We start from the raw sequence: 27,971 nt of genomic DNA, 5'->3' as shown, positions 1-27,971 counted from the left end.
AGAATATCACTCAATCACTGCCAGATAATATGACCACCACCATTATTAACGTTGATACACTATAATACCTACATCATTCATCACTTCCCACTAACAAGCACCTACAGTATATCAATTGTGTAATGGATGCATGTAACTTGTTTTTATTTATCATTCATGCATGGCTAATCTTGTACAACAGTTCTAAATCGTAACATTTGCTTGTGTTCAATGAAGTACTGTAGCTAAAAGTATATATTTTAAATAATAGAGAACAGACAACCCCATCTAAAATGATGATCACCCATGTTGAGATTTTCTAAAAGTCAGTATAGGATCATTGCAATAAAAGCACTAAACAAGGGGAACCACAGTGGATTTCTAAAACCAGCTAGGAGTTCACTCTCCTTTTGATTCAGTGGAAAGACTTTTTGCATAAGTCAGAATCAGTTATATATAGTCACTGAAGGGAGGAGTACGTACTGTGTAATACCTGCTGTTACTGTGAAGGATCAGAAACTGGCTCACTAACAGCACACAACTTTCTTTGGTGAAATGCTATGTATCGCATAATCATAACATAGCTAGCTGTCTAACTAGCAAGATGGGCCAATAGACCAACTATTGAGCTATATACACTAGAGACTACAGAGTGGAGCCCCCAATTTTCTTATATCTGATCCACCACTGAAATGCAATATAATTATAACAGCCAAAGCACATGGCAAAGTAAATATAATGAAATAAGACAGTATAATACACACCTATCAGCTGGTTATATTGTTATGTTTGTTGTGTCCTTGTCATTCACACACATTGCTAAAAGACAGCTAATGAAAAAATCAGCAACATAATGAGCAAGAGAGAAGGACCACATAAGTCTCCATTTGACTCTCCATCAGGTGAAGTCTTGTTCATTTTATATGCTCCACTGTAGGTCAACTCTATGAACACCTGTGCACAGTAGTAATGCAGTATAACAATGTATAGAATAAGGTAGTGATGCACCGATTAATTGATAAATGATCGGAAGTTGGTTTAATGGCCAAATTTCAACAATGTCAGCATTGGCAATTATTAGCAGTTTATTTTACTGACATTGATGTTATTGTTCACAGAACAATAAGACAAAAGTAAAGTTTTAAAATAATATAGTTGAATATAAACATCGGATTGGTTGTGGGTATCGACCATTCTGTAAATTTCAATATTGGATAATAAGCAAAATATCTTATTGGTGCATCACTAGAATAAGGCATGCATAAATAATATTTAATTATCCCTAGATTCATCAGGGGCTCAAATGGCCATAGACCTATACACATGAAGTCATGAATACTGGCCAGCGATGATCCTTATACAAACATCTATTATGGAGTGGATATGTAATAATTCATTGTGTCAGTTGATCTCACAAATTTTAGCCATGATAAAAGTGTGTGTAATAATCACTATGGGTTATGGACAGTACACCATGACATTATAACATAGGGCCGGAGGAGGGAAAATTGAGTTGGTCAGGCCATTGACTATAATGTTGAAATTGCTACTATATATACATGCCAATGAGAGAGGAGTTGCTGCACAGTGTGCGAAGTACACTCTGTGAAGTGCAAAGCACGAGCATTCTAGGGGGGTCTGGGGGCATGCCCCCACAGGAACTTTTTGAAAATTAGACACTCAGATATGTAATGTTAGTGATATTTCACTACTAGCTAGCTATATAAATATGCTTAAGCCTATCTGTTGTTCTTCAGTCTTTCTATACTATCTACAATTGTAGACCTGACATACAGGGGACACAGCATGAAACTTGCTGTATGGTTCATTTATTAGAAGTTCAAGCGGAGTCTGGGGGTGCAACCCCCAGGAACTGCAGAATTTTTGCATGCTCGAAAATGCTTTAAAATTTTTAAATGATGCTAAATTTTAAAGTAAAACTAGCTAGCAACTTGCAAATTTCCCCCCAAATTTCAAAGGAAACCCATGCAGCATTTAGCTAGGATATAATTAATCGACTGGGCAGTTAGCTGTAACTATACAGTGAATTCACACAGCTACAATAAAAAGCTACACAGCTACAAAAATGCAGTATACTACTATACTGGTTTGTATGAAGTGAATGGATCATCACATAAATATACTGGTGGACAGTCATGAGACCAATCCGGCAGTATTCGAAAATGGCGTGATGTGGGTGAGACTAAGAGTTTGCTCAGTATCTCAACAGGACAAGTGGGTAGTTGAAGAGAAGTAATTTTTACTCAAAATCTCACCTAGATGGCCGCCATGTAATGTATGGGTGTACAGCTTCTTGCCACGGAATGGGTCACCTGGTTTGTCACTGCCAGCCCTTCACCCAGTAAAAGAAGCCAATTAGAGACAAGCCAAGGAAATGCTAATGATTATTGTATGAAAATTGAATTGTGATATAAGTGTGCTGGTTTAGAATCAAAGAAGGCACCTGCCTTACACGTGATAAATGCCAACTGTCAGCACACGTGATACTGTATGTAGAGCCCACAATCATTTCTGTGCAAAACGATACGAATGCTATGCTGTATACACTGTAAGGTAATTGGAAGTACTATATGTGTAGTTTTGTGCTTAGTTAGGCTGAGAAACTAGGTAACTACTCGTGTCATGCATTTTCAATAACATCTGTAAAATGTATGTAGCTATATGATCGTCCAAAGATTGCATGAGAATAATATAGTTCAAGCTAGTCAGCTAGTTGGTTCAGCTCCAGATTATTGGTCTGGCTCAGGCCTGACCAACCGGCCTGTCTCCTCCGGCCTTGTAACATTGACTGTACCCACACTACATTTTGATTTATAGGCCTATAGGTGAAAGATAATTGATGCAAATAGCCCCCAACATACTATGTTCATTTTTTTACCTACAATGCTTTTGAGTAGTGCTCAGAAATCAAGTATACTGTACTCAAAATTATGCTTTCAAAATTAAGTTGACTGTTTTATTAATTAGATCCTCTGTTATCTGATTCTCGTTTATCCAAAATTGGAATTAACTTTTCTATTAGAGTACAAGTGTATGTTCTATTAGAGTATTTCAATAGTGCTCTGTATATAAATGTATTAGCTTCAGATATCCAAACAATTCTGAGCACCTATTAAGATTTGGAGGTCCACTGTACATCAGTGTTTTCAAACTGCAGGTAAGCGACTGCTGTATTAAGGTATTCTGCAAAGTGTAAATAGCCAGCCAAGTAATAGTTTAATAACACAACTTGTGTTCATTGTGTGCTTTCTTTCCAACATTTGCATTATACGTTTGTTGTCTCTATTATAGTGGCATTATACTTAGATGCTTTTGGTATGACAGCAAAATCGGCTGGGGGGCCTACCTGCAAAGTATAAATAAAAAATATGTCTAACAGAATTAGCAGCCAAGGGTGGTTGGGGCACACAATAGGTGCATGCTTAAAAATCATTCCATATAATTATAGCCTATTACAAGAAATGGAGGTCATTACTGAATGCTCTATTAGAGACTTTTAAACTATTTCAACCAACATCAGAAGTACTGCTATTTAGTCCTCCTATCATATAGTACAGTAGTACTGTATATTAAGGATCATGGAGATTTGGGTTTTCCTAGCCAAAACATTCACCCAAAAACCAGCTTCACAACTCCATCCTGGCACCTTGGCAGAATTGGTTAGGTATAAACAAGCCCAAAAGTGCCTTCAGTATGATCCTAAAGGCTTCTAATAAATAGTTACAAAATAAAATAAAATATTCAATGGGATTTTCTAGTAACTAACTGCCTGCCTGCCTGCCTGATGCCTTCAGGCAAGCATAACTCGATAATGGGTAAGGCTATGGGCTTAATGTTTTCACTGCTCAATGTCGCTTCGTCCTGAGACATGTCTTTTGACATACCGCAGTATGTACAATGCACACATCATGGACTTACCTTTGTCCTCCTTTGTGTCCCATTTCTTTTAGCCGACAGCCTAAGGTGTTGATTCGCGGTAGCGCGATGCATGACTTCCCTACAGTACATTTATGAACAGGAATCGTACGTATTTCCGTGGTGAATGGACTGATTTCAGAGACGATTCTAACACTGTTCTTTGTTTGTAACGCAGTGTAATGGGCTGAACATAGCTGAAAGCGAAGAGCAATGGCCGCTGCACTTTCAAGGCAGTAATTGATAGTTGGGGTACACGAATCGTCATATTTTTGAAGTGACTGGATTGTTGCAGAGGCACCTCTTCTACTGCTTTTCATGTGTAGTGCTGAGTAACGGGCTGAACATAGCTGAAAACGAAGTGTAATGGCCACTGCACTTTCAAAGCAGTTTTGATAGCTGTGGCACACGCTCAGACGAAAACAATTTTTCAGGCACCATCCTTCCTTTTGAGGCGATATGCGTGGGTTCACCAGTCATAATAATGTTACAAAAAAGTAAACAAACAAATTTAAGGAAAAATTAAAAATTTTAAGTTCAATTAGGGATCATAAAAAAAAGTAAGGAAACAAGGGAGGTTGCCTACACCTGCAGATACACTAGTGAACATTTAATCCCTGGATTTCCAATTTTTCCTTAAACTTGTAGTGTAATGTAAGCTGATATATAGATAAATTATTCATTGCAATAATGAATCACATTAACAAAATGCCTTGTACCAAGGCCTATTCGGCACTTATATGGTTTTCATTACCTAGATAAGCTGCTAGCTAACCATCCGTCAGGGAATTACAAGTATAAGGTTTCCTGCTGAATTACTCTTTAGACACCAGGAGAAATATAATATCATCAAAACTCTCTAATAAAGCACTCTCAAATTTCTTATTATGCAAGCTGTGAAAAAGGTGTGGCCATTTCTTGGCCACCACCTTTCAATTATAAATCATGCAAAGCCACACCTTTTTTCATAGCTTGGCTGTTTATGTGTGATTTCATTGCTTTTTCAATGTTATATGGTTTGGAATGGTATTTCCTCCTATCTACAGACACTATGATGATTATTGAAGTGATAACTGTATTTTATTGTATGTCTTATTTGACTTTTATTGTAATACTCTAATAGAGTGCACATTTTTTTGGGGGGGAGGGGGGGGGGATTTATACATAGAATGTTCTAGAATTTCCAATGGTAGATCTACAGTTTTGATTATAGGTAGAATTTGCATTTATAAAGTGGAAATCAAGTGAGGTGAACAGCTGTGATACCAGTGGCTCAGTGGTTAAGGAGTTGAGCGTTTAGTGTGAAGGTCCTTGGTTTGAACTCTGGTAAATGCCCAATGGTGACAGTTGTATTAAGTTATCTTATCGCCGCAATATTACAGTTGTTTGGTTTTTGCTTTGTAGCTCTGTAGCTGTTATTCCATCATAAGGCATTGCTACGATGATTGGTCTATGCACCAAATTTCAACTTGTTCTTGTAAACGGTTACCCTGAAATCATGACAAAAGTCGATCTTTTTAAAATGCATAGCACTGTGAATATTTATCAGACTTATTTATCTTTCAACTTATCAGTTTGCGTTAATTTTTGTAAAGTGCTTGAAAAGAAACAATCTTTAGAAACAAAATTGAAACTTTGGCCATGCATAGCTACATATCTCAGGAGCAATTTCATGTTGTGTGGCCTACCCTACTTGGCAAACAGCTATAATGCAATAATGATGTGTTATGGAAAGGGATCACATTGCTTTAATGTATGAAAATTGCATTTTCTTTTTCCTGTCAATATACGCATGGTATGGTGTGCTGATTTTCTTGGTTGCAAGACACATTTCTGTGTGTCTTTCTACTCTTGTCAATACATTGCAGAATTCAAATAATCGCTATAGTTATTATATGTAACAAATATGCATTTTTATATCATATTTTGAATATTTGACTTAGTAGAGAGTGTATGCAGGCTTATGCCTGTTGTCAAAGGCTGGAGTGTCCGGGGGTTCCATCTATATGTGACCGTCTCAGCAAAAACCTGACTTGTTCGCACAAGCACGCATATTGAGAAAATCCGCAAATTTTAAAAATAATTCATAAAATTACTCATGCTACAAAGAAAATATGCAAGTTTTTATTGGGCCAGTACTCGAAGAAGAAAGACTCAAATCGATTAAAACTATATACCATCTTATTTGCCTGCTCGTGGAGAGTTCAAAATCTTTGTTTCGTGTTTTGTAGCTTTAACAGTGTGCATGTCATGTGTATTTGTTTACAATGTGGTAAACGTAAACAAGATCATCATTGTTTCGTCTACCAAACCGCCTTCATATCCATATGTACAAGTATCTACAGGGCTAACACTATACGTTGGCTGATGTGCTGATCCATGGTGAACATTCTAAGCCAAATTGCAATGTTGTAGACTAATCCAAACGAACGTTATGGCTGCATATGTAAGCACCTATAGTTTATTTTCAATATAGTTGCTGTACAAATTGATTATCTTACTCTTCAAACTGTTTAGTGCTATAATTCCAAACTTTACACCACAGAAGGCTAAAACTTTGATCTATTCCTTTGACGCTGCAGATAATGCTGAGTAAATAAAAATAATCTTTAATTGTGTGAACAAGTCGGGTTTTTGCTGAGACGGTCACATATGTGACTGGCTGAGCAAAATCCAGCCATTTTCATACATTCCTCAAACTCTATTTTATACAAAGAGTGGACAGTAAAAGTTTCAGCCTTTTATGATGAATAGTATTGGAATTATAGTGCTTGATAGTTGTAACAGTAATTTGTACAACAATATGGGCAATAAATTACAGGCGCTTAGATAATCGATAATAACCCACAGCTGAAACAAGTACGAAGATGGGACTTGGCTCAATCTGTGCACCATGAACTGGCAAGTGCTTTCCTTGTACTCCTCCGTGTTGACAAAGAAGGCCATTCCAACTAAGAAAAGACAATGGTAAACGTTGCTTTTACTGCATTGTAAATAAATGCCCATAACTTTGCTGTGTGAACATGAAAAAAGATTCTCTTACTCCCATACATAGGCAAATCCAGTGGTATATAGGTTTTATTGGTTTGAACTGAATTTCAGTGCATACAAAAATTTTCTTAGCGGGTCACATATATTATAACTTTTACAATTCTAAGAATACAAACTGACTCTATTTCAACCACAGATAAGAACTGTATGGATGTAACCACACACTGCTTAAGATGAAACGTGTATATATATATATATATACCACTTTCACACCTCAGACCAAAGGAAAGCCAGTGCATATATATCACATATTGCATTGACTCAAAATGTTAACACGTATATCTCGTTACACACTGCCTTAACGAGATATACGCACTGCCACCAGTGCATATATCTCGTTAACTTGAGACATTGCATACCTAATAGGTGTGCACACTATTATCCAGAAATCATGAGATTTCTTTGATGTTATACTGTTATCCTCTTCTCTTATATAGGGAATCAAGTAAGCTGTGATTGTGGGATTGAATTCTGCCAAACAACCTGTGATTGTGGGATTCAATTTTAATAGATTAACAGTAGTTTGTTTTTTACTTTTGTAAATGTAGCAATTAAAGTAACATAATTAACACTAGTCTCTTAAAATTGCTATATTAGCAATAATAAAATCAAACTACTGTTTGATGTATTAAAATTGAATCCCACAATCACAGTTTGTTTGGCAAAATTCAATCCCAAAATTATACCTTACTTGGTTCCCTATATAAGAGAAGGGTATAGCAACTAAAGATTTTGCCAATTAGGTGAGTCTAAATGCTAAAGTAGAACATATCAAGACACACGGTAGTGTGTCGTGCGGCCCAAGAAGCCGGCGCGCCACACCGTGAGTATATTGACAGGAAGAACGAAAACGTCATTTTCACACCTTTGTATCTCGGTGATCACTTATCTGATTGGAACCAAATTTGCTACACAGTTGCCCGCCAGCCAAGGGAGTCTACATTCCAAATTTTAAGGAAAGCGCTCCAGCCATTTCCGAGATACGAGCTGCCAAAGTTTCGTTTTTTTTTTCTTCTTCTTCGTCTTTTCGCACACTTGCAAAAATTGCTATAACAGGCAAACGCGTACTCCGATCGCCTTGAAATTTGGCACACAGAAAGGGAGTCCAAAGGCGAATCCTACCATCAAATTTGGTACAAATCCGATGAATGGTTCAGGAGTTATGACCGATTATTCGCGTAAAACAATATCGATTTGTTGTCACGCCTACAGGGTAAACCGCTCCATGGAATGAGTTGAAAATTGCTATGTAGATGGAGTAACCATCGTAGGAGTGCCTTTTGGTGGTTTGAAAGGAATCGAGATAAAGACCACGGAGATATGACACAAAACCCAACCTGTGTCACAATTACGCGATCGATTTTTATGAATAAAAAAGTATTAGTTTTCACGCCTACTAGGCAAACCGCTTAGAGCAATGAGCTGAAAATCGGTGTATAGCTGGAATAATCGTCATAGAAAGTCCTTGCAGTAGTACAGAAGAATCGGATTACAAACCACTGAGTTATGATTCGAAAGCCAACTCCGTGTAGCAAATGCGAGATCGAGATACTCTAATAGAACAGTCACCCTAATAGAGCATTCGGCTAATTTATTTACTCCATTATAGAATTTTATTACATCACAAGTTATTCTGTAGGGAGTTCAGCTGCAAACAGTTAATCTTATAGACAGTTCAGCAAGAAGACAGTCACCATGTGGAGAGTTAAGCAAATATGCCACTATAGAGATTCAGAACATTACAAGTCACACTGAAGAAAGTTCAGCTATAAACAAGTCATGCACTGTGTAGAGAATTCAGCTACAATTAAGTCACTCTCTAGAGAATTCAGTTACACAGAATTCAGCTACACACAAGTCACTGTGGAGAGAGTTCAGCTACAAACAAATTACCCTTTTGAGTGATCAGCTACAAACAAAACACTTTGCAGGGTGTTCAACTGCAACAAATCAATTACCTTTAGAGCGATCAGCAATGAACAAATCAACACAAATCTACCTGTAGAGAGATCAGCTAGAAACAAATCACCCTCCTGAAGAGAGTTCAGCTACAAAAAATCACCCTGTAGAGACATCAGCTAGAAACTAGACACAATGTAAGGAGTTCAGCTACAAGCAATCACCCTGTAGAGAGTTCAGCTAAAACAAATCAACCTGCAGAGAGATCAGCTACAAACAAATCACCTTATAGAGAGTTCAGCTACAAACAGATTACCTGTAGAGAGATCGGCTACAAACGAATCAATCTGCAGAGAGATCAGCTATATACACACAAATCAACTTGTAGAGAGATCAGCTACAAACAAATCACCCTGTAGAGAGATCAGCTAGAAACTACACACAATGTAAGGAGTTCAGCTACAAACAAATCACCCTGTAGAGAGATCAGCTACAAACTAGACACAAAGTAAGGAGTTCAGCTACAAGCAAATTACCCTGTAGAGAGTTCATCTACAAACAAATCAACCTGTAGAGCAATCAGCTAGAAACAAATTACCCTGAAGAGAGGTCAGCTACAAAAAATCACCCTGTAGAGAGATCAGCTAGAAACAAATCACCCTGAAGAGAGGTCAGCTACAAAAAAATCACCCTGTAGAGAGATCAGCTACAAACAAATTGCCCTGTAGAGAGATCGGCTACAAACAAATCAACCTGCAGAGAGATCAGCTGCACACAAATCAACTTGTAGAGAGTTCAGCTACAAACAAATTACCCTGTAGAGAGATCGGCTACAAACAAATCAGCCTGCAGAGAGTTCAGCTAAAACAAATCAACCTGCAGAGAGATCAATTACAAACAAATCACCCTGTAGAGAGATCAGCTAGAAACTACACACAATGTAAGGAGTTCAGCTACAAATAAATCACCTTATAGAGAGTTCAGCTACAAACAAATCACTCTGTAGAGAGATCAGCTAGAAACTGGACACAATGTAAGGAGTTCAGCTACAAGCAAATCACCCTTTAGTGAGTTCAGCTACAAACAAATCAACCTGCAGTGAGATCACCTACAAAAAAGCACCTTGTACAGAGTTCAGCTACAAACAAATTACCCTGTAGAGAGATCGGCTACAAACAAATCAACCAGTAGAAAGATCAGCTACACACAAATCAACTTGTAGAGAGATCAGCTACAAACAAATCACCCTGTAGAGAGATCAGCTAGAAACTAGTCACAATGTAAGGAGTTCAGCTACAAGTAAATCACCCTGTAGAGAGTTCAGCTAAAACAAATCAACCTGCAGAGAGATCAGCTACAAATAAATCACTTTATAGACAGTTCAGCTACAAACAAATTACCTTGTAGAGAGATCGGCTGCAAATTAATCAACCTGCAGAGAGATCAGCTACAAACAAATCACCCTGTAGAGAGATCAGCTAGAAACTAGATACAATGCAAGGAGTTCAGCTACAAGCAAAATCACCCTTTAGTGAGTTCAGCTACAAACAAATCAACCTGCAGTGAGATCACCCACAAAAACGTACTTGTACAGAGTTCAGTTACAAACAAATCACCCTGTAGAGAGATCAGGTAGAAGAATTCACCTTGTAGAGAGTTCATTTACAAAGAAACCATCATATAGAGAGTTCAGCTACAAAGAAATTACCCCGTAGAGAGTTCAGCTAGTCACCTTGTAAAGAGTTTAGCTACAAAGAAACCATCATGTACAGAGTTCAGCTACAAAGAAACCACCTGTACAGAATTCAACTACAAACAAATAACCCTGTATAGAGATCAGCTAGAAGAAGTTACCTTGTAGATAGTTCAGCTACAACAATTCACTCTGTAGAAAGATCAGCTAGAAGAAGTCACCTTGTAGAGTGTTCAGTTACAAAGAAACCATCATGTAGAGAGTTCAGCTGCAAACAAATCACTGTGTAGAGAGTTCAGCTACAAAGAAACCGCCTTGTAGAGAGTTCAGCCTCATACAAACCACCTTGTAGAGAATTCAACTACAACAAATCACCCTGTAGAGAAGAAGTTACCTTGTAGAGAGTTCAGCTACAAAGAAACCACCATGTAGAGAGTTTAGCTGCAAACAATTCACCTGTAGAGAGTTCAGTTAGAAACAAATCACCCCGTAGAGAGATCAACTGGACGAAGTCACCTTGTAGAGAGTTCAGCTACAAAGAAACCATCATGTAGAGAGTTCAGCTGCAAACAAATCACCCTGTAGAGAGTTCAGCTAGACGAAGTCACCTTATAGAGAGTTCAGCTACAAAGAAACCATCATGTAGAGAGTTTGGCTATAAAGACACCACCATGTAGAGAGTTTAGCTGCAAACAAATCACCTGTTACAGAGAGTTCAGCTACAAAGAAACCATCCTGTATATAGTTCAGCTACATTTCAAGTCACCCAGTAGATAGATCAGCTGCAAAAAAAATCCTGTGGGGAATAATGAGCATGTAATAAATATATGTATATAATTTGTATAATTACTAATAAAATCAAAAATAATTGAAGTACTAAAATTCTTCTTTAAGTTCTTTTCTTCTTCCAGTGGTAAAGAAAAAAACACATGGGTTATAAAAGCCCCAAAGCCAGTCATAGGCCGGCTTTGCAGTATACAAATACAAAAAGAAGTGATATCTAATCAAAAACAGCCAAGCTATAAAAAAGGTGCGGCCCCCATAAAGGCCATGGTGAAAAAAGATGTGAAATCCAAGGTGGCGGCCAAGAAATGGCTGTGATGGTAGGTTAATGGTTACATTTTAATAATGGCAATTCAGGTGAATTTTGTGCCGCTTGGTCTTGGCACCAAATTCACCTGAATTGTTGTTATTAAAATGTAACCATTAACCTACCATCACAGCCATTTCTTGGCCGCCACCTTGGATTTCACATCTTTTTTCACCATGGCCTTTATGGGGGCCGCACCTTTTTTACAGCTTGGCTGTTTTTGATTAGATTAGTTATACCATGGGCACTCGTGCTTTGCCTGTATATACATACACACTTACCCTTGGGCCTGCGGCCCTTGGACTTGTGCGTATATATCAGGCCAAGCACTCTTGCCCATGGTATAACTATTACATACATATATATGCATGCTTACCTAACATTACTACTTGAGATGTAGCCACCTAGTACAGAAGGATTATGGTCAGATTGTCACTCAAAAAATCAGCAGCTAGTAAAATTGTTAAGATCTTCCTATATTTATTGGCAACAATTAACTTCCAGTGGATGAAGCATGGGGGTCAAAGACACCAAATGAGAAAACAATTAACAGTACTCAGGAGTTGTGCATATCAAGACACACGGTAGTGTGTCGTGCGGCCCAAGAAGCCGGCGCGCCACACCGTGAGTATACAGGAAGAAAGAAAACGCAATTTTCACACCTATGTAGCTCTCTGATCCCTAATCTGATTAGAACCAAATTTGCTAGAGACGTGCCGGCCAGTTAGGGGGGTCTACATACCAAATTTGAAGAAAATCGCTCCAGCCATTTCTGAGATACGAGCAAACAAAATTTTGTTTTAATTTGTTTTTTTCTTCATCTTCTTCATTTCGCACACTTCGCAAAATCAACCATAAAACACAAATGCATGCTCGGATCAGGCTGAAGTTTGGCACACGTAAAGGGTTCATTAAGGCGGATCTCAGTACCAACTTTGATAGGAATCCGATGAACATTCACGGAGTTATCACCAATTATTTGCGTAAAATAAGGTCGAAGGTCTGTCGTAAACCCCTTGGAGGAATCAGTTGAAGATTGATACGTAGATGGAGTAACCATCGTAGGAGTGCCTTTTTGTGGTTTGAAAGGAATCGGGATAAAGACCATGGAGATATGACACATAACCCAACCTGTGTCAAAATTACGCGATCGATTTTTATGAATAAAAAAATTATTAGTTTTTGTGTGTACCAGGCAAGCCGCATAGAGCAATGAGCTGAAAATCAGTATGTAGCTGGAATAGTCATCCTAGAAAGCCCTTGCAGTAGTACAGAAGAATCGGATTGCAAACCACTGAGTTAATGATTCGAAAGGCAACTAAGTGTAGCAAATGCGAGATCGAGATACTCTAATAGAACAGTCACCCTAATAGAGCATTCAGCTGTGTTTATAAGTACTCAATTATATTACATTGCAAGTTATTCTGTAGAGAATTCAGCTGCAAACAAGTCACTCTGTAGTCAGATCAGCTAGAAGAAGGTACCTAATAGAGAGTTCAGCTACAAAGAAACCATCATGTAGAGAGTTCAGCTGCAAACAAATCATCCTGTAGAGAGTTAGGCTATGAAAAGAACACCCTGTAGAGAGTTCAACTAAAAGAAGTCACGTTGTAGAGAGTTCAGCTACTAAGAAACCACCATGTAGAGAGTTCAGCTGCAAACAAATCACCCTGTAGAGAATTCAGCTACAAACAAATTGCCCTGCAGAGAGATCAGCTAGAAGAAGTTACCTTGTCGAGAGTTCAGTTACAAAGAAACCATCATGTAGAGAGTTCAGCTGCAAACAAATCACCTGGCAGAAAGTTCAGCTATAAACAGATCACCCTGTAGAGAGTTCAGTTAGAAACAAATCATCCTGTAGAGAGATCAGCTAGAAGAAGTCACCTTGTAGAGAGTTCAGCTACAAAGAAACCAGCATGTAAGAGAGTTCAGCTGCAAACAAATCATCTGTAGAGAGCTCATCTAGAAACAAGTCACCTTGTAGAGAGTTCAGCTAGAAGAAGTTACATTGTAGAGAGTTCAGCTACAAAGAAACTACCATGTAGAGAGTGCAGCTGCAAACAAATCACCCTGTAGAGAATTCAGCTACAAATAAATCGCCCTGTAGAAAGATCAGCTAGAAGAAGTTACCTTGTAGAGAGTGCAGATACAAACAAATCACCCTGTATAGAGTTCAGCTAGTAACAAGTCATCCTGTAGCGAGATCAGCTAGAAGGATCATCCTGTAGAGAGTTCAGCTACAAAAGCAAATTACTCTTTAGAGAGATAAGCCAGACAAAGTAACCCTGTAGAGGAAACAAATCACCTTGTAGAGAGCTCAGCTACAAACAAAATCACCCTGTACAGAGTTCAGCTACATTTCAAGTCACCCAGTAGAGAGATCAGCTGCAAACAAGTTATCCATAGGAAATAACTGACATGTAATAAATGTATGTGTTATATAATTCGTACATTTACTGATAAATCTGAATTAGTTAAAGTAATTTCTTGGCCGCCACCTTGGATTTCACATTTTTTTCACCATAGCCTTTCTGAGGGCAGCACTCTTTTTTACAGCTAGGTTGTTTTGGATCAGATTTCACTTGTTTTTGTATCTGTATACCCCAAAGCCAGCCTATGGCTGGCTTTAGGGCTTTTTAACCTATCATTTTTTCTTTACCACAGGAAGACGAACAAGATGAAGCAGATTTTGAATGCTGTGATGGTAGGTTAAGGGTAAAAATTTTAATAATGACAATTCAGGTGAATTTTGTGCCAAGACCAAGTGGCACCAAATTCACCTGAATTGTCATTATTAAAATTTTTACCGTAACTAACCATCACAGCAATTTCTTGGCCACCACCTTGGATTTCACATCTTTTTTCACCATAGCCTTTCTGAGGGCCGAACTATTTTTTTACAGCTTGGCTGTTTTGGATCAGATAGGCTTATTTGCAAATGGGTTACATACAACTCCAACCATTATTTGGTCATTTGATTGTTCTATCGAAAGTATTGCATGCAAATACCTCTGGTAAGGCTAGTAGACTAGATCCATAAGTAAATATGCCACTGATAAGAAGTGTCATACAAGCAATGAGATTGCCTCACATTTTGGGTGCTGATTATATTGTATGTGGGTATTGTATACACATCTTGTGAACAGTACAGTCACATGCTTATGATTTTACATACCAAACAAGGATCTTCTGGATTTTGTAACAGTTCAATCAAATAATCGGCAGCATCCCCCTTGCATCCAGACTCACTCCATTTTGCTTCTTTTGTGCAATCGAAGGTGATGATAGATCCCACATTCCCACTTGGACATCTTGGATTTTGGTTACTGTCATTGTAAGCTACTAACAATGTTTCATTGTCTAAAGTACAACAAGGATCATAAATTAGAAGAGCAGAATTGTATAGGGCACTTACCAGAACCTGCAAATGGGTTAAGACGATTATTGTATGATCCAAGACTATAATCTGTTGTACCATTGGTGATACATATTGAACTATTCACAAAGTTGTTACAATGATCAATACCAGACAGTTGTTTACAGAAGCTCATGTACAAGGTGCAGCCACCACCCTCAAAAAATCTCCGACACGATTCTTCTGGTATACTGACTTGCCAGTAATCAGGACTAGATAAATAATTGTCACATGTCACTAAACTATTATCGCTATAGTACTATTACCTGGTTAGTGTTGTTGTATCATGTTGTGGTGATCCACAAACTGCTGGCTTGCACAGTTTGCTGTACCCAAATCTGAAAAATAACTAACATGTGCACAATAAAGATCTGGTCACAGCATATACAACTATGCAGAGTACTGTTCTACATTTTGTCACATTTAACTGGTGGGGAATAAATCTAAATTGGTATAGCTTTTTATTATTACTTTTTTTTACTTTTACGATCCCACCACAATTCACAACTAGCTTTTAGTCACAATTACCCCTCTCCTTAGCCCCTAGTTGTAAAATAAAGATATTTCAGCACAAATAAAGTCTTATACGCAAAGCTTATAAAAATCTGCTCAAGATCTGCGGCAGGATATTCAAAATAAATAAAGACTCATTGTGCAAACTTTATCTTAAACATTATCATAGGTAGAGAAAATGCTCAATGCTTATCATATTCTACCACTTCACATTTCAAGACAAATAGACACTGTAGAACAGCTCTTTGCCCTATCTGAAAGTATATGCACGAATCTGAAGCAAGAGCAGAGATTAACAACATTTGACAATTAAAACACTACTACTTTGTACATTATTACTTACATTACAAGCATAATAAAAGTAGGATAACTCTATCACATAAGCTGTAACATCAACAACATTTGCTCCATTAATTTCCCACACATTATGTGGATTGCATTCAAAAGATATTGTGGTTAAATAAGAATGTAAACACATACTGTCGGTAGATCCATTTCTAAAAGTTGCCATGAGTCGAGTTTCTGCAATTCCTGTACACAAATTACAAATACTATTACACTAGCATAGGTACAGTACCTGCCCTACGTGCAGGACCATTTCACATTTTCACATTAGCAAGCCTAATAATGTGAACATGGGGTTAACTAAACAGCAGAATTGCATGTAAGCTAAACTAATAATTATCAAAACATGTGCAAATTATGTGGTGCTATCCTATCATGAAGGCACTGTAATAACGTGGTCAATAGTATTTAAAGCACTTTTAGCTATACTGCAAGGGGTTTGAGCAAAAGTAACTTAATACACAGGTACACACTTCATCACATCACAAAGAATTGGAGTTACAAAGAGAAGGTACTTACTCTAATAGAACACACAGGAGAAACACACAGACAGATGTACATGCACCCAATTGGCATGCCCACGCCTGCCCTATACCTATCAAATGTGCTACCGTATACTTTTCCAACAGTTTGTACGCTGTGAGCAAGCTATGAACTTACTATAAGCAAAAAGTTAAGTTAGGAGAAGTACTGAGCTATGCACTAAAAAGGTAGACAAAATTAAAAAGAAAGTTACGCCTGTGACCCCACACCCTACACAATAGTAACTGCAACAACTTCAGGGAGGTGCTTTACCAGCTGAATTGTTTATTGTGTGGTTAGAAATGGAATGCAGCTGAAGTTTTCTCTACATCATGGCCTTCAACATGTTGTAGCGGATGAAGGAATGACTGTACGTGTAGGACTATTTCACGTTTTCACATTAACCATAATAACTGAGGTCTATAAACAGTGATAAACAAATGAACAAACAAACACACAATAACACAAATCAATGTATTAGGAAAAGCATTTAAGATCACGTCCTAAAGTAGCATGCATGGTGATATTATGAACCTTATTCCACCATCATGCAAGCCTAATAGTTAAAGTGATGAGAACATGAAACAGCAGAATTGCATGTAAGCTAAAACAATAATTACCAAGACATGTGCAAATTATGTGGTGCTATCCTATCATGCAGGCACTGTATTAATGTGGTCAACAGTATTTAAAGCACTTGTAGCTATACTGCAAGCAATAAAACCAAAACCTGGATGCTATGACCTTACACTACTGGAGATTTTGTCCATGAAAATCCAATGAAAAAAATGTTCACCCTGTGAAAAATTAAGTTTTCATTGGGTGGCACCAATGAAATTTTATTTTCATGCCAATGAAAACTTCACTTTTCACAGGGTGAACATTTTTAAATAGGATTTTCATGGACAAAATCTCCAGTAGTGTTATATGAAAAAAAAGTGAGCTGGAAGAAGTATGCACCAAAAAGGTATACAAACCGAAAATTTTTTTTTGTCACAGGCAGGATTTGAACCCAGCAACAACTTCAGGGAGGTGCTTTACCAGCTGAGTTGTTTATCATGTGGTTAGCAATGGAATGTAGCTGAGGTCTTCTCTACATCATGGCCTTCAACATGCTGTAGTGGATGAAGGAACACACGTAGAAGCTTGCAATAAACTTTGTGACATAGCCAGATGGTGAGCATTTCATTTTGCATGCGAATCATGTCGAGATGTGTGCAGATTGTTAAGTAATCATCATCAATACCTGACATATGAAAAATTGTGTCACGAAAAGGTAGCACTAAGAAGAAAATAAAGTTGTCATGGGCAGGAATCGAACCCTGGACCTTTGGATTAACGGTTCTATACACTAACACTTTGACTGTTTGTTCGTGGTTTTGACAGGAATTTAGCTCAAGTTTTCCTCTACACCAATGCCTTCAACGCTTTATAAAGAATGAATGGAAACATGTAGCGATGTGTAACAACAAACTTGGAGTTGCCAGATGACGAGCGCTTAATTTCGTTAAAGTCCCGTGTCGATACATGCTTTGGTTGTTGAGTTAGCGGCATAACGAAGCAGACGGACAGATAGACAAACAGCTTTGTATATATAGACTAGCACTGGTACCTGCCCTACGTGCAGGACCATTTCACATTCCACATTAACCACAATAGCATGAACCACTGCATTGGGAATGAAACACTAAAGATCATGTCCTAAAGTAGCATGCATACATGTTGATTTCTTGTATAAACCTTATTTGACCATCATGCAAGCACTAATTAAAATTATGTGAACATGGGGTTAACTAAACAGCAGAATTGCATGTAAAATTAATTGTACAAATTATGTCACTGCTCGAAATATCTTAGTTTACTACAGTGGTATATCCCCAGTACATGGAACAGTTAATTGTTTGTTATTTTAGTAGTTTTTCAGTAAACCCGCATTCACTGATGTTTTACTGAGAGTTTAAAACTTAGTAAAATAATTATGTTCCATATACTTAAGTCTACTGACACTTTACTATCAGTATATCTACAGTAAGGAATCTTAACAAATTAGTAAACTAAGAACCTTCAAGCAGTGTGTGGTGCTGTCCTTATCATGCAGGCACTGTAATAATGTGGTCAACAAAGAGTATTAAAGCAGTTGTAGCTATACTGCAGGCAAAGGTTTGAGCAAACTTAACTTAATGCACAGGAACACACTTCCTAGCTATGATTTAGGAATTAACATCACAAAGAATTGGAGTTACAAAGAGAAGACACTTCCATCATGCAAGCCTAATAATTAAAGTGGAGTTAACTAAACAGCAGAATTATGTGGTGCTATCCTATTATGCAGGTACTGCAGTAACGTGGTCAACACTATTTAAGGTAAGTTGTAGCTATACTGCAAACAATTAAAGGTTTGAGAAAATACACAGATACACACTTCATCACATCACAAAGAATTGGAGTTACAAAAAGGAGGCTCTTACTCTAATAGAACACACAGGACAAACACATAGACTGCATCTAATTGGCCTGCCCATGTCTGCCCTATACTTATCAAATGTGCTACTGTATACTTTTCCAACAGTCCACATGTGGTGTAGCAATACCAGGATGCTATGAACCTACTATGAGAAAAAAAGTTGAGTTAGAAAACGTATGCACCAAAAAGGTGTATAAAACGAAAAAAAAAAATTTTTTTTGTCACTGGCGGGATTCGAACTCACACTCTACACACAGCAGTGATCACAACAACTCAGGGAGGTGCTTTACCAGCTGAGCTGTTTATCATGTGGTTAGCAATGGAAAGCAACTGAAGTTTTCTCTGCATCATGGCCTTCAACATGCTGTAGCGGACAAAGGAGTGCATGTAGTAAACTTTGTGATGTAGCCAGATGGTGAGGACTGCATTTCGCGTGTAAATCATGTTGATACATGCACAGATTGCCGAGTAATCATCGTCAATAGCTGACACATGAAAACGTGTGTCACGAAAAGGTGGCACTGAGAAGAAAAAAAAGTTGTCATGGGCAGGAATTGAACTTGGGACCTCTGGGTTAACAGATCTATACGGTAACGCTTTGGCTGTTTGTTTGTGGTTTTGACAGGGATGTAGCTCAAGCTTTCCTATACACCAACACCTTCAACGCTTTATAGAGAATGAAAGGAAGCACATAGTGGTTTGTAACAACAAACTTAAAGTTGCCAGATGATGAGCGCTTAATTTTGTTAAAATCCCGTGTCAATATGTGCTTTGGTTGTTGAGTTAGTGGCGTAATGAAGCAGATGTACATATAGACAGCTTTATATATATAGATTACAGCCAAGCTGTAAAAAAAGGTACAGCTTTCAAAGGTGTGAGATCAAAGGTGGTGGCCAAGAAATGGCTGAAATGATGTTAATATTAAGGCTGCCACCTTTGACTTCATAGCTTTATAACCTATGCAAGTGCATTTAATTTTTCACAGTAGCTGTTTTTGCATGGCTTTCACTTTTTGTACTTAAGCCATACTCTGATGCTTTTACTGACACTTTTTTGTTTCTTATAATTATGTCTGAAAACAGAAGTTACAGTCACATGTTTATTTGTCAACAATTTAATTTTAGTAACAATATAATATTTTTAATAAAACACACTCAGAATGTTTTGTAACAATCAAAGAATATCATTGACAGGTTTATGAAATTATACTAGAACTTTCAAGTAATTTTATATTTTTGCTTGGTTTTTGCCTTTTAGTGTTACTAACTCAGTAGCTGTTACTCCGATTTCTTTCATACCACTAAAAGGTACTGCTATGATGGTTAACTTATACCCTGTATACACCTGACAATTTTCACGAAACATTTTGGCCTATATATGTAAACTCAAAAAAGGGGTGCCACCGTTCTTGGCCACACAACACACTACATACAGTGTGCCTTGATACCATCTAATTCACAGGATTTAGCTATATAGCAAGCAAAACACATACAATGCTGTCGTAGCAATAGAAAGAATGCAATGAGGCAATTAAAATATGCCGCAAGTACTATTTGAAAAATATAACATATAAAGGAGTGTATAAGAGAAAATAATATTGTAGAATCAATTAAGTACAACATTTTGTCTTGGGAATACTCTTTGTGTAATATATAACATGAACTAACCAAAGTGATGCTATTATACAAGTTAATTGCAGTGCAAATTGCATGATATTAGCAACATGCAGTATACAGAAATATCATCACCATAGATGGAAGCTACCTGATAGCCCATACTATGGTCCGACACTAGTGGATCATTTTGTGTTGTCAAACATTGTATGAAAAGAAACACAAAATTAGTGCTGAACATGACAATATTTAGTCAAATAATCAATCTACACCCCACCATCTAACATCTCATATATCAGTACTGTGACAGAATAATTTCATTCTGTAACTTGTATTGTAAATTTCAATAAGTGCTAAAAATGTCATGACTGAGCAATAATGGAATACAAAGTTATGATGCATCGTAATTTGAAAAAGTAGGCAATTTTTACATGCCCACATGCCCTATTTTTGCAGGCCCTGTCACATATCAATATATCACATATTGTATCATTAAGACAATATTGTTGCATCGATACAAAGTCAAACCATATCGATATATCACATAATATTGTGATATATTGACAGATCGTGGCTTGTCAACATGGCTAACAATCAAATCATTGCACATTGTGGTTAAGCTGAATAGTATGTAATGCTTCTCAAAGAAGAAATAGCTCACTTATTTCCCATAAAAGACGACATAGACTATTGTTTAGACTCCACTTTGTATCGTGCTGTATAGCGATACACCAAAGGCAACATATCGATACATCTAAACACTGTATTGTTGCAACTCTACTGCAATATCAAGTTGACAATACCGTACCATTTATGAAATATCAAAACTACTTAGCACTATATACACACAAAATTACTGTAAACAGTTAATATGGTAGCTAATTACAATAAACATTTATTGGTATACAATAGAGACCCCATTGCATAAACTAGTGCCAGTGAACTACCACTACACAATACACAACAAATATGGTCTGGTGCTATCACTGGTCACATGATGAATTTTGTTATGGATTCTGATACTCCAATAGTGTGTTTGCTATAAACCACCACCAGGGCATAACCATAACTTGTGGTCACCAGAAACCATCAACAAATTTTGCTTATTAAATGCCACTGTATTTGATAGGCTGCACTCCAGCAGCTGTACAGTGTATGAGTCATCCAAACACAATGTCTGAACTTGACCATGCAGAAATACAGAATGTAATAGCTACATTGTCTGGTTGTCAAATGTTACTTTGAGCACTGATTGGGCATGATACATTAATTGATAGTAAAACACATGGTCTGCAGGATAGGAATAGTTTAGCTAATTACTTATCTCCAACGAGACTGAATCAGTTAAATTGCAGAAAAATTTGCTATATCATCAACACCAGCCCATGAACTCTTTTCATGTTTATAACAGATACATGATGGCTATAATATTATGCATCTATATTCTATATACATAATTGACCCACTCAGGTTCACCCTGTGATTTAGCATTTGTCTACTCTTAAGAAGCCGTTAAGTAATCACAAACAGGTTTGTGACTTCCTTTAGTGGCAAAATGAAAGGTAGCATAACTATAGGATTAGTATATTATACAGTTATTTTGTGTTATAACCAAGATGAAGTATACTGTAGCAGGAGCTACTAAGGTGAAGTGCTTATGAGCTACTAAGGTGCACTGCTAATGAGCTCCTGACTGTCACAAATCCATGTGTGTCTTGCAATATACTCCATTGTCGATTAGTGGGCATAGTGCGCTCACTCAGACTTCCTATAGCTGAAAAGGATTCAAAGACTTTGTAAAGTAGATCAACCAGTGGGTAGACAATTATTACATACAAGTGGAAGGAATTATGCAACCCAGTAGCGACTATAATGTTAGTGAAGAAATAATCACCTGACCAAAAATTGAATCCTTCGTACTGCACTAACTGATCACAATCTGGCTTCTTTGGGTTTACTACAAAATATATTCACAGCACTATGTGGTAAAACTGGATGTCCAACAGCAATGCACACAAAAAATTTCTTGTGGCAGTTTAGGTGTATAGGCTTCCTACACAGTAAATTTGGAAGCATGAATTTCATACCAAAGGAATGACTCCTGTGGCAACTTGAGTATAATATTCTGTTGCCACAGGAGTTATCTCTTCAGTATAACATCAAATTTACAGTTAATTCAGAGCTTACACTGTATATTAAAAGGTTTAAGTGAGAGCATACATACTATATCAGATCAAACAACTAAAACAGCACACTACGTGATTATAATTTGACAAAAAATCTTCACAGTCCTGTGGATTGATCATTTGGTGTTGTCATGGATCGGAAATGATGTAGCAAAGACATACTTTTATACAATATTCCATGTAGAAAAATAATTGATTCATGACGAAACTAGGCACTAGGAAAAGTTTCAAAGGCTCATCCAGCTTGCATGGTTGGCCTGTTGTAATGCTGGTTAAGCCTGATATTTCAGTAGAAAGGGATTTTCTGTCTAATAAAGTCCATGTCTGCTGTTGTCACTAGGTGATCAGGTAGTTTGATCCAGTCCACTGTTTGTACCAGTAGGGATGTATGGTAGGAAGCATGGATGCCATGGGCACTTATATTAATATTTCTTGCTATGCAGAATCAAATCACTCATCCTTCCTTTTCTAACTTGTCAGTGACACCATCTGCCTTGATCTGGTGTTTATAGGCTTAAACAAAAGTGCGGTAAATTTAACTGTTTATTAGTTAATGTCTATATTCTAAACAGAGTTACTGATTCTACCATTTCTAATGCGACCAGAAATTCTTTGAAGAAAAAATCAAGTCAATATTTAGTAGGGCGCCCATAATCTTCCTATGCCCCTGTGTACCTGCTCAATACTAAAATCAAATCATGCAGTGAAGCTTGTATTATTTGTTTAAGTTTATGGACAGACAATCCTATGTACTCTGCAATCCTATGTACATTTCTAACTTCACCACCCTATAACTCAGGCATCCTTCTTCCTATTCACAGCGGACAACCACGAAATGAAAGAGAAATCAATGTAGTTTCTTTCCATGTACAGAAAATTAGAACATACTGTATACTTTTTATGTAACCAAATTTTATTGTCAGTTAATCGTTTTCCCAATGGCTCAATACATTTTTATGGGCATCCACAGCATCCAGTGATTATGCAATAGACATTAACACTGATTGTATTCCTAAGGCCTTACTTGAAACTGGCCTATTCAGTCATGACCATTATGTGAAGTGCAGTCCTTCATTTTAGTCTCACCAGTTTTTTGTGAGACTTGTGAGACTAAAATTTGGCAAATTTTGTTTTGCTGTTTGGATTATTATAAGGCTTGCTCTGGAGGAGGGACCAGGTTGGCCATGGGTTCCAAAACTCTATTACCAAACGTGACTATTGTACATGTAGTAGACCAGGAGCTCATAAGCACTAAAGGTGCCTTGTAGCACTTATGAGTTCCTGTACTTTGTAAATGTATTTATGATGCAAATATTGATCATGGGAAACTATCTTGCATGGGTAACATAACAATAACAACAAGGCTTTCATTGATCATTCCAATGCACACATAATGTCTACACATATACCGAAAGGTTTAATTATGCATGGGTTTATGTAGTAAGCAATAAGCACAAAGCATTAACAAGTGTCTTGTACCTAGCGATACACCCATATGTAGTCATGAACAATGTTATATGGGAATCTAACATATTATCTTCCTTTATTTCATGGCAGTGCTAGCTAGATGGATATACCACAATTGGTTGTGGTTAACAAGTAGCTTACCGCTAAATTAAAACAATCCTTGCTGTAATACCGCACTGACTGCAGGAAACATCGTCCCCATGCTGCAAATTGTACTTAATTCTGTTGAATTAAACTATGTCAGCATACTATAGACCCGTGCACACTAAGGCATGGCATTATCAAAATGGCACATCTGCCATTTTTTGAGGACAAAAACATATTTATTCTATGCTAAGAAGGTTTTTTTTTTAAATGTAATGCAAGAGTAATTGTAATGAAAAACAGACAAGTATTGTTAAAAAGTAGGTTACTAGGTAAAGTACTTGTTGCATGGCAAGTTATCCTGCCTAGGGAAGGTTTTTGTAATAGAATGCTCAATACTTTTCCCTCATTTCTCTCCAAAATCCCTCATAAATCATCGTGAAATCTGAAGCCATAGCAACTGTTAGCCAGACCACGCTCTTTAGTGCACATGGGATCTTTATTTGGGTTACTGACCCAGTTTCCAGTTTCAACCTTGACACATGCACACTATCATACACACATCCGGCCAGTTATGCATTCACTGGGGCTAGCAGTCGACTGTCATAGCTATGGCCGGGTTCAAGCATATCAAAACGTGTGTAAGATATTCCGGATTTCCGAATGGGTTACGCCCGTTTTGTATAAAATGACACTCTTCTAAACAAGGTGGCATAACTTCCGCGTACTCTGGTTGACAGACACGAAGTTTGGTTTATCAGATTCCTTGATGAAAGGCGATTCGATTCACGTGTAAGTTCTTTGTGTAGTAACGAATGGGAAGCAAAAAAGGAACCTTGTACAGCAAAATTTACGTGTTCAGAATGCCCGTAAAAACAAGTGTTTTTCAACATATCTCTGTAAACTAACCTGTTTAACAATTTGTACGGTCGGAGTCTTGTTAAGCATCCTTTGCTGCGTAGAATGATACCAAATTTAGTGAATTTGGTTAAAGATAACAACTTGTAAATTGGGATTTCCCACCAAGAGAAGTAAATTTTCCAATAGGTTAATGTATGGAGCGCGTATTATGTCATCATCAGCAGTAAACAACTGTCGCTATGGCGACATTTTCCCATTAGTATGGTCGGAATTGGATAGAGAAATTCAAGGGCTTTCTTTTATTGTATGGTGTGCTGTAGAAATTTTGTGAGTTAAAGGTTGTAAATTAGTGTTTTTGCATGTAGTGTAAAATACATGTATTTTGCATTGGACAACGAATGACAAGGAATGATGAGATTTTATGATCAGCCTGTTTTACCAAGTTGATCTGAGGTTTCAAAAAAGATTTTAAACAGATATTACAGTAGGTTTATTTAATGCATAATTCTTAATTTTTAAGGGTTTAACCCAGTGTTTTGGAAACTTTTAATGTTGACCAGCTGAAAATGCTTGATTTGACAAATCCCATACATATGTTTTGATATGGTTACTACATAGCTACGTACATTATAATTACTCACCGTTGTACCTAAAAAGGTTATCGGAATCATCATAAGCACCAATACTATATCCTACTGTGCCGTTAGTGATGCATAGACTTGTCGGTCCCAACTCACTCGTATCGCAACCGGGAATTCCATTAGCTGGTAAAGGCTGACAGAACGCCATGTACAACGTGCGCGGCGCACCGCAATTGGAGTCTGGTCCTGAGCAGTAATATTTTGCTATGTCCACCTTCCAGTACCCGTCCCTAGACACACAAACACTACACGAGTAGGTTATAGGCGGTAAAGTCGGTCACTTTATTAATGGTTCAATGTTGCGATCTCCAGAGGTACATTGAACCGCTGGTTGAACCGGCGCCGGCGCGGTTGTCCAATTGGCGGCCAGCGTGATCTCCAGTAGGACTAGTAGTTGTAGCACGCACAACATAGCTCGCATCATACTAACCATGTATCTCAGAGTCACCGGACTCAAACAGTTCTAGTACGTAGCGACCAAACCACCAGAAATACCTTTCCACTTGTATGGCTTCAGCACTCTCCCTTAATTTTATTTATTAATGTGTAGACTACTGGGCAGTCAGCACAGCTGGCCCATGCCCAGGAAAAAAAAATAAAAAACAAACAGCATACAGTAGTTAATTATTAGTTTATAGGCATAGGTCTAGTTGTAAATTATTTGAAAAATTATCGTAGTCAGTTGTGTCTAGAATAGATGTGCAGTGGCGGATCTAGAAATTTTCAGAGGGGGTTTCAGATTCCACTCAACTTCAGCCTAGCTGTAAGTCGAAGACCAAAAAAAAAAAAAAAAGGTCGCAACCTGCTATACATGACTCGGCTATACAACGTTATAATTGTGATTTCAAAGACTAAACTATGAAGATTTTCGCCAGTAGAGAATCCTTAGGCCACTCCAAATAAATTCTCTGTTTCCCGTCCACCGCCCGCATCTATAGTTACTGTCAGCTCTAAATATTCCATTATTCCGTATTCTTCCATTATTTTCCTGTTATTGTTGCATACTGACAGGCTTAGTAAAAGCCATCTTGAAACAGGGTCAGCTCACGTGTCAGCAATGCTATCAAGTCGGCACAAGCTTCACGTTTGTGCCATTTTTGCAACTTAAAAGGGAATGCTTTTTTTGCAGCTTTTTATGGTTGTGCCAGGAAAATAATGGCTTGAAAAGCTGCCAATCTTATAATGAAATAATGGAAATGGACCGCCCGCCCGCATGCAAATATGCTTGAGTCCAGGACGGGAAACAGAGAATTTATTTGGAGTGGCCTTATAGACTATAACACACGTGGCGATTTTATCACTGACACGACGACTCGTCAATAAATTTGGGGGCGCGCGCTATTTTCAGAGGGGGTTTCAGCTGAAATCATTGCAACCCCCCTATATCCGCCACTGATGTGGGTAAGTTGTTCCGTTCTTTGATTGTTCTTGAAAAATATGATTGTAGATGTAATGTAGTTGATACAGGTGGGAGAATGAAATGATACTGTGATAGTGTTGTGTGTGTCTTGTTAAAGGTAGCTGAGGTAGATTCTATTTTGTGCGGCTTGAATTTGTAAAAGATCGAGATACTCTAATAGAGCAGTCATCGTAATATACTCTAATAGAGCATTCAATATGCCACTGTTCTCATTACACTGCTTGATCATTTCTATTTATGTAAATTGTCTTTACATTACTTTTCAAAAGTTCCAATGAGTTAACTGCATGGCATTACATTGAGCTAATTGATCATGCATATCATGCATTAGCAGTTACAATCAAAAAGAATAGCCTGCTCCACATGTCTTTTCCAAAATTTTCCTTGAGGGAGCATTCCCCAGACTTCCTAGCTTGACATGCTTAGCACATGCAGTTGAGCATGATATGAAAGAGATAATTATCTCAGACTTAAACATCACATCAGATCAATAAAAAGTAGTGTACATGGCTATGACAGTTCATGGATGCAGCTAGTTCATGGATGGCCTGACCACTTAAAATATCTCTGGAGTAAGTTGTGTTGCATGCAATTAAACTAGTCTAATAATTGAAGCATGATACATCATATTGTAGCATTAACTATGCTGGAGCATTACTTATGACATGTAGAAAAATGCCCAGAGTCTTCTGAAACGATTTAGTTCTTTCATCCAACCTGCAAATGCTGTACCACCCATGCTTAAAAGCATTTGTGAATCAGTTGAGTCAGAAATAGACTCTCTCAATTTGG

The 27,971-nt window shown here is 37.6% G+C and overlaps 2 protein-coding genes across 2 annotated transcripts in view; one reads left to right on the top strand and one right to left on the bottom strand.

The window, feature by feature from the left end:
• LOC136254307 (glucose-6-phosphate exchanger SLC37A2-like) overlaps window positions 1-27,971 on the top strand; it is a gene marked incomplete in the record, with an annotated part of 323,373 nt that overhangs the window by 159,345 nt on the left and 136,057 nt on the right.
• Window positions 683-26,271, bottom strand: LOC136254237 (uncharacterized). The gene is made up of 7 exons (XM_066046904.1): window positions 26,041-26,271; window positions 25,760-25,989; window positions 15,920-16,107; window positions 15,330-15,412; window positions 15,064-15,275; window positions 14,824-15,008; window positions 683-933 (listed from the first exon to the last, which is right to left on the bottom strand). The coding sequence occupies exons 1-7, from the start codon at window positions 26,190-26,192 to the stop codon at window positions 799-801; spliced, it is 1,185 nt and encodes a 394-aa protein (XP_065902976.1). The 5' UTR covers window positions 26,193-26,271; the 3' UTR covers window positions 683-798.

Source organism: Dysidea avara, chromosome 1 (assembly GCF_963678975.1).
Source record: "Dysidea avara chromosome 1, odDysAvar1.4, whole genome shotgun sequence".
In the NCBI taxonomy this organism is placed as follows: Eukaryota; Metazoa; Porifera; class Demospongiae; order Dictyoceratida; family Dysideidae; genus Dysidea; species Dysidea avara.
Note: the sequence above shows the minus strand (reverse complement) of the source record. Positions and strands in the feature narration are given on the sequence as shown.